This window comes from Arachis stenosperma, chromosome 7, assembly GCF_014773155.1.
Source record: "Arachis stenosperma cultivar V10309 chromosome 7, arast.V10309.gnm1.PFL2, whole genome shotgun sequence".
Lineage (NCBI taxonomy): Eukaryota > Viridiplantae > Streptophyta > Magnoliopsida > Fabales > Fabaceae > Arachis > Arachis stenosperma.
Window position 1 is genome coordinate 32,037,048 of NC_080383.1, and position 8,714 is coordinate 32,045,761.

At 31.9% G+C, this 8,714-nt stretch overlaps 1 protein-coding gene across 1 annotated transcript; it reads right to left on the reverse strand.

Moving 5' to 3' along the window:
* Window positions 1-5,004: 5,004 nt before the first annotated feature.
* LOC130940261 (transcription factor DIVARICATA-like) lies at window positions 5,005-7,748 on the reverse strand. The gene is made up of 2 exons (XM_057868360.1): window positions 6,266-7,748; window positions 5,005-5,729 (listed from the first exon to the last, which is right to left on the reverse strand). Exons 1-2 carry the CDS (start codon window positions 6,724-6,726, stop codon window positions 5,198-5,200), a joined length of 993 nt encoding a protein of 330 aa, XP_057724343.1. The 5' UTR covers window positions 6,727-7,748; the 3' UTR covers window positions 5,005-5,197.
* Between the last annotated feature and the right edge of the window lie 966 nt (window positions 7,749-8,714).

Sequence of the window (8,714 nt, forward strand, 5' to 3'; positions counted from 1 at the left end):
GTAGAGCCACTCTCTGGCCTTTCCCTCAAGAGAAAATGGGAAGGCAATTAGCAAAATATTAGTCTCATTTGCACCATGACGCCTAACAGTTGAGCAGACTGTCTGAAAATCTCTGAGGTGATTGATAGGCTCTTGAGCAGATAAGCCATGAAACTTAGGCAGTAGATTGATTAGCGCAGTCTTCAGTTCAAAATCTACAGCCAGATTTGGATGACGCGCTTGATACGGTTGCAGTGTAAAGTCCGGAGCTCCTTCTTCCTGGAGAGTAATCCTTCTAGGCTCCGCCATATTATCTACGCGTAAATCAACAGAATCAGTAGAAAAGGAGCTTGTTTTTCCTCAAATGGCGCTTCAGATTCGTCCTCAGATAGGACTGGTGAATTGGTAGTAACCACTTCACCACCCTCAGAGGCTAACCGACGCCGAGCTCACCTAATAAGTGAAATAGTTCTTTCGATTTCAGGATCAAATGCGGCTAAGCTCGGATCCGGTAACGAATGCGTCATTCAATTAAAGAAACATAAAGCTCGTGGTAATAAAATAAAATAAAATATGCAAATATGTAAATTTAAAAATATTTACACTAACCAATAATTTAGCACACTATTGCAACTCCCCGGCAACGGCGCCAAAAATTGACGGGCGAAAATTACCGATTAAGAATTTATAATAAGAATAGTGTTGTGAGTACAGTTCTTAACCGGCGAAAATTCCGCTTATCAATTTAAAAGGGGTTTGTCATAAATTAAGAATAAAATACTGAGAGTAGAATTTCCAAGTCGTCTCCCAACGAGTTGCTAAGAGAGTGCTATTTATTGGTCAGGAGTTTTCTGAGAAATTTGGAGTTTGGAGAATGGGCAAAGAAGTGATTATGAATTAAAGCAATGGAAATTAAAAAGAGATTTTATGTAATTAAAATAAAAAGTCTTGACTAGGAGAAGATTAATCGGAAGTTCTATCCTCGTTGGATTTTCCAAGGTTAATAGTAAAAGGTTGTTGTTTCTACTTCGTTAACCTTTACCGAATAAAGGAAAGTCAAGTAATTGAGCCAACTCCTATTCACAAGTCCTGATCTTCTCCCTTGGAAAGGATTAGCGTTAGTGACTAGAGAGCCAGCCAACAACTTCCAATTACCAATTAACTCTTGATTATTCCAACTCAAAGGTCTCCTATTAATCAACTCCAAAGTCAAGTTGAAAACCTACTCCATTGACATGGATGCCATTTTTGCATGCATGTAAAGGGAGTAGAAAGAAGACATGAATATTAAAATTGGATTGAAACAATTAAGCAAGTAAATGAATTGAATAGAAAAATACTCTTTGCATTAATAAATTCCAAAATTGAAGATATCCATATGTAACTCTAAACAAGATAAATGGGAAATAAAAGAGTAAGGGAATAAGAAAACAAACTAGAATAATAGAACTTCAACGGAGGTAGCAACTCTTCTCAATATCCAATCCAAAGCATAAAAATAGAAATCTAAGAATCTATGAATATGAAGAACCCTAAAAGAAGTGGTAAATCCTCTCCAAGATTCAAAAACCAAAACTAAAACTATGTGAATGTGAATGTCTGTTGAGTCTCTGTTGTGCCCTGGCTCTAGTCTGTGTTTCTGGGCCGAAAGCTGGGTCAAAAAGAGGCCCAGAAATCGTCCCTGGCGAATTCTGATATGCAGCACATGACGGCCTTCCACGCGTACGCGTCATCCACGCGTGCATGTCGATGTGCATTCCTCTAATCAAGTGTACGCGTACTACACGCGGGCGCATCGCTGCTTTGTCTCCTAACCACACGTACGCGTGCTTTGCACGTGCGCGTCGTTGCTCGCCCTTGAGATCTTTAATTCCTTATCTTCCTTCCTCCTTTGCATGTTTCTTTTCCTTCCTCTAAGTCATTCCTGCCCTGTAATCTCTGAAAACACTGAACACACATATCACGGCATCGAATGGAAATAAGAGAGGATTTGAGAAATAGTCAATTAAAGGCCAAACAAACATGTTTTCAATCATAACATCACTTGGGAAAGAAAATGTAAAACCATGCATTTCATATGAATAAGTGTACAAGAGATTGATAAAATCCAAAACCATGCATTTCGTACGATCTTGACTACTAGGTCCCCAGCAACGGCGCCAATGTTCTCAGAGTTACCTGAAACTGGGTTGCCTTGAACTTGAACGTGAGGTCCAAACGCCTTTGGGTGATTATTCCAACATCTTCTCCAGCAAAGATGAATCCGTCCGAGTCGTTTGTGAACAGTGGTGGGGGATGGTACCTGCAGGGAATTCTGATACTTAATTTAGCAAGAACTTTAAGCAAATTTTTAGTAAATTGAAATTCGAATTATTCCTAAGGGTGTCAAGATATTTATAAGGATCAACGTAAAGTCAATAACTACCTTTTGAGTAGTCTCACTTAAAAAGATAGATTGATTACTCACTTTTAATTGAGAGTTTATTAAAATTTTTCTTCTAAATTAATGAAAGAGATAATAAGAATTAGTTAGTTATTTAAATAAATATAATTGTAGTTATATCATTATATTTGACTTCTATGAGATCAGATAAATATCAATCTAATTAATATCTATGGATTGAATTTTATTCATTTTGAATCTTATTAGGTAATAAGTCAGAATATGACCAATAACAGTATGTTTATAGAAAGTGGGACATATGCGATCAAAATAATCTTCCACGGAATAAAAGAAGAAAGCCAACTAGCGATGATTTGCATTTGCAATCAAGTGCAATTAGTAGCTTTTGATTAATTATACAATGTTGGGTTGCATTTACTAATCATGCAATCAATTAATTAAACATTATGGGTCCCGGAAATGTAATGACTTAGGAACGTGTCGATATGCTAGCGAATGAGACAAACCACGGATTGGAAAAGTTTCACCTACTTTATTTTTTTTTTTTAGAACTATATATGTATTATGTATAGATATATTTTTATATATATTTAATTATATTATTATTATATCATGTACTTATTTTCAACTTATTGTTTGAAAAATAATTGTAATTGAATAATAGTATACTTTTTTTTACACTATTACTAATTGCTAATGTAATAAAAGTAAACTTGTTATATTACTACACTAAAAAAATCATCTTAGTAATTCAATTAACTATTGTAAGGCATTATTTATGGTACCAGGTCATTTTGATTATATATTCAGTCTTGTTTTGAAATAAAATTAAGGGAAAGTATGAGGAGCCAATAAAATATTTATACAATGTGTACAATGGAGGTTTATGGAGTATTAGTGTTACATTTTTTCATCAGCTGAAGCTTTTGGCATGAGTGATATCATGACATGGTATTAAAGTGCTAGATACGAAAGGTCAAGAGTTCGATCCTTGGTGAACCCAAAAATTAAACTAATTTTTCGAGAAGATGTTTATTATTTCTTGTACTCGAATGGTTATTCTAAATAGTATATGGGATGTTCATTTCATAACGCAATAGCCATTGTACACATTGTACAAATAGTCCATTGTCTCCCTAGCAGGATGCTAAAATCAATATATATGTGGTAAATGAATTTTCTTACCAAAAAGAGATCCCAAAAACGCTTTATATATCATAATGAAATCTGATTAAGAAAAGCTAAAGCCTCTTTTGCCGGAGTAAAAATGCTTAGGTTGTCTCCGTAATTGGGATCAAATATTTGAACGAAGATATATATAGAGAACAGTGAGACATTTATTTTAATTTTAACTTTTTTTTTTTCTTTGTAATTGGGTGACTCCGTACATATAAGAATCAGAGAGATTATGATGCTTTCTTTTATTTGAACCATATGAACACAGTGTTAAACATCTTCTAATAAGTACCATAACATGACAAAATCCTTTTTGTTAAGAATATATTACCCGTCTAATCAATCTTCAATCTTGCTTTAGTACCATATAATATATTTATTGTATTGTAATTAAAACCATTACTTAATTCACTAGTCACTACCAAGGAATCTTCCTCTTCTTTAAGAGATTCACTTAAGATCTCTTAATTTAATAATAATAACTTAATTTAATTAAGGATTATTTAAAAACAATTGAACAGAGTAGAAATTGAAGTACGTGATGCTTAATGCATGCAAACTCAGCACTGACCTAAGGTTTTTTAATTTCAATTAAACTTGGTCATCTTGTGTATAAATATAACTAGACACAAAGATTAAATTTTAAATAAAAATCAAAAATAGAAAAAGGAATATGCCATCATAATCCACCTTGATGCCTAGAATTGAGTGTACCTTCCAGTGCTATGTGATTCAACCAATTTTTACTCCCAAAAGTGTTTCAAAGTTGATAGAAAAGAAAAACAGAAAAGGGGACAAACCTTACCTAGTAGAGTCACTGTCACATCGGATGCTTAATTGCTTATGTAGGTTCTGATTAATGCTAATTAACCCCATGATTTGGTTGTAGTTTGAAGTTAAAACTACAAATTTAATTGAACTTTTAATTAGTTTTTCACCAAGAGTTGGTTCCAATAAAGAGGTAAAAAAGTAAAAAAAGAAAATAAAAAATTTACTAATTGATTAATCTCATTAATTAACAACTTGTTTTCCATTACAACAAATCACATGAACTCCATGCAACTTGGAAAGTAGTATCACAACAAAGGTGTTAACAAGGATAAAACTCCAATTTAATTACCTTGATATCTTAGGGGGTATCTTTTTGGATTTTTTTTTTCTTTTTTCTAATCGAACTAAGTGGCTAAGAAGGGTTGTTCTAGTCTTCTAGATGCACAAAATATATATGTGCATCTTATTGTTATCTTTGAAGAACTATTACCAAGGTATCTTGTTATGTCTTTGTTATATCTTAACTATAATAATATTATGCCTTCTTGATAGTTACCAAAGTTTATACTCCTCTTTTCACAGAAATTGACATGCCATACTAATTTCTAAGTCTAGCTCAATATCCAATATTCTTAGGACAACATAGAAAACCAACCCATGACAACAACATTGGAGGACTTAAATATTTTGTTGAAGTAAATTAAACAAATGTCAAAGTTCATAGATCAAGATCTAAATTCTAAACCAATACTCCAAACCAAGATATTCACATTGGGAAAAGAAAATTAAAGATCTGATCTGATAAAGCAAGAAATATTTATTGGTTCCAAGCCATCCATATAATTGCCAAATGCAAAAGAGGCCAATTTATGCATGGGAATAGTGTTGTTGTTGTTGTGAGGATTGTTGTTGCATTTGAAAAACCAGGTTCTGTGTCTGAGGTCCTAAGTAAGAAGAAGATGAAGAAGATTCAACACTCTTGTTCAGATTTTGCCCTTCCATTATTGTAACCCCAAATGAGTTAACACCATAAGGAGAATTGAAAACTTTTTCCATAGCTACTCCTCCTGCTGCATTATTTGGTTGTTGATTATTCCACTGAAAATGATGAGTTCTTGGTATAGTTGCAGCAGAACTAGAATTTTGTTGCTGCTGCTGCTGTGAGAGCATCATAGAACTTTTGGTGTCTTCTGAAGAAGATGTTCCGGTTTCAGTGACATTAACTGTTGTTATGTCATGGATGCTTGCTCTCCTTTTGTCTTTGCCTCCGGAAAGTTGCCTTATGAAGTACTTCTGAGCATGGCTTGCAACCTGTGTTGGTGTTCTTGTTATCACGAAATTTCGCGAAATGTTTCTCCAGTCACCTTTCCCATACTTCTTCAAACCAAGCAAGAACAATCTGCAAAAAACAACCACCATATATATCAAGAATCAAGATTAAACACCAAATTCAAAAAGAAATTTTCTTTTTGTTAACTAAGTCACCATAAATATCTCATGAACCTAATAAAGGAAATGAAATTTCTTATTGCTGGTACTTTCCTAGTGTATAAAAATTCTTATTGTTCCTGAAATATATTTAATTCGTGTTCTAAAAATATTTTCAGCCACTCATTTTTTAGTTAAAAATATTCAAAAGTTATGTAAAAAATAAAGAATAAGTGGTTGAAAATATTTACGTAACGCATATTAAATATGTTACAAAAACATGCAAGAAATTTGTTGGCCGGAGTTCAAACTCCACCTACAAATTCATGCTTTTCATACAACCACCATGTTCTCAAACGAATATGCATTCAATCCATCATCATACCTTACTAATATTAAAACCATATATATGATTAAAATACCACTATACATAAATAAATAGTAATAACATGTAGATATATATGCACATACACAAAAAGCAAAAGGCGAAAGGCAAAAAAAAGTTACTTATGTTCTTCTTCAGTCCATGGCACTCCTTTCTTCCTTTCTTGCTCAGGTGGCTTCACTGAGCAAGAAGAAGGTCTCTTTCCACTTAGTCCTTTAAATCCATCATCATACCCTTGAGAATTCACCCATTCTAAGGTAAATGGTGAAGTAGTACTATACCCCGGAACCGGGATCAAACCAGCCTCAATGTTACACACATCAACTTCTAATTCCTTGTATTGCTTGATAACATCTCCAACTGTCTTCCCAGGTATCATTGCAGCCACCTGGTGCCACCGGTCCGGCGTGTCCTTGTCGTGAACGGCCAGCGCATTTTCGAAGAGTTTGTTCTCTTCCGGTGTCCATCTTGCGCTCCTTCCATCTCCAAGAAGCCAATTGAAGGTGTTGTTGGTGTTGCTGAGGTTGGAATTTGGATTATAAGGTGTTGTAGTTGGAGACAATATTTCCATTTCCCACTTCATCAAATCATCAAACAGCTTACATGCATGAAAACACTAGTGATGCATAAAGTATCAAAGTTTGAGCAAATTCAATGTGTGATGGAATTTTAGAGGAACAGAAAAGGGATAAAAATATCAGGGATAAAAATCCACAAGCATTTGTTTCTTTTTTGAAAAAAAAAAAAAAAAGAATCAGAATAGTACTTTTTCTCTTTTTTATAACATTGAGTTGAGGCTCCTCAGGAATCTAGAAAAGACCAACTTTATTTTAAAAAACCAAAAATATTAAAGAGAATGCTCCAAATTGATGTTGAAGACTCTTATCTGTTATCTAATTGGTCTAAATAGGATAACCCATGAACCACTTATGAGATCTAATTCCCTCTCTAAAACTAAATTGAAACTGAGAATTAGATAGCTCAAAACCCAGAAAGAAACAAAAATCAGAAAGGGACTAAATCTAAAATCAGCTCATATGGTTCATCATAAAGAGTAAAAATAATACCCAAAAAAAGAACTAATTTTGTGAGAAATAAAAACAAAAAAAGTGAATTTTTTTTTTTCAAATTCTGCTGCAGTTTCAGTTTGAGCTTATATCCCAATTGGGAAACCAATCAGAAGCCAAGGAAAGGCAAAAGGGTATGAACACAAAGCAATGAAAGTTGCAAACCCAATTAGGAAAACAGCAGAAAGATTCTGAATTTATGAACAAGTGAGAATGGTACAGAAAAATTCATTCAAAAAAATATATAGAAAGAAAAAAAAAAAACTGTTCTTTCACCCTTTTGCTGGGAAAAAAAGGGTGAAGAAAACAATAACAGTAAAGAAAAGCAACTTAGCACAAAAAAGGAATAGGAAGCTCCAAATTGAAAAAAGGCTATGGCTAATAATATAGGAAGATGAAAAGAGAGTAAACAGCAAACAGAGGTTGAAGCAATGAATTTGCTGAAAAACAAAAATGAGTGTAATGAAGGTGGTGAGCTGTGATTGGATGTAATCTTGTTTGTGGATACTCCTTGCAATTCCACAGCAGAACTTCCCTCTTATTATAATACACTTCTAGTCTACTACACACTATCGGTTTTATGCATATTTATAAAATAATAATTAAATCAAACAATTATTATTATTATTATTATTATTATTATTATTATTATGAAAAATATTAGAAGACTATCAGAATTTATTATTTTTTATCATTGCTTAGCTATCAATTCAATTTCTTTAGTCTAGTTCATTTAGTTTAATAATCTAACAATATATTTTATCTCCTAATTTTAAATATTAATAACTAACTAATGACAAAATAATAAATTTTGAAGGCTCTCTAGCATTCTTCTTTTATTATTATTATTATTAGAAATAATAAAGAATAATCAAAATTTATTTTTTTTTGTCATTATTTATTCATCAACTCAATTTCTTTAGTTTAGTTCCTTTAGTTTAATAATTTAACAATATACTTTATTTCATAGTTTTAAATATTGATAGCTAATAAATGGACAAAAATAATAAATTTAGCTAGTCTTTTAATATTATTATTATGTTAAAGTCACTATTCATGTAAAAATATTTTTATATTTCAATAAAACAAAAATATAGACTCATTTAATTTCAAACGCGAGTTTCTAAAAAAAAAAGTGCATGTGTTTGAATTAAACGATTACAAACTATGTTAGTATGAATGTGATTTTTAAAATTAATTTTGACTAAAATTAAATTAATATTAATGTGGCTTGTATTTGTTTTTTTTTTATCAAATGTGATTCTAAAAAAGTAAATATTTTTTAGATGATGTTATCCAAAACCACATTGAAACACAAAATTACTAAAAGGAAATTGAAAACTCAAATTAACATACAAGTCCTTAATATAAAAAATTAAAATAGGTAATTAATATATTTTTACTATTTTATCATGATTCTCAATGATGCAAAAAAAAAAAAATTATTACTTTTACCAAAAATACGTTGAGAACACAATTCAATTCACTTTCAATTAATCATATT

Bases quoted from the DNA above. Each gene is read 5' to 3' on its own strand.
- LOC130940261 (XM_057868360.1), bottom strand. From the start codon at position 6,726: ATGAAGTGGGAAATGGAAATATTGTCTCCAACTACAACACCTTATAAT. The intron at 5,730-6,265 runs GTAACTTTTTTT...TGTTTTTTGCAG, and splicing joins TGGACTGAAGAAGAACATAA to ATTGTTCTTGCTTGGTTTGA.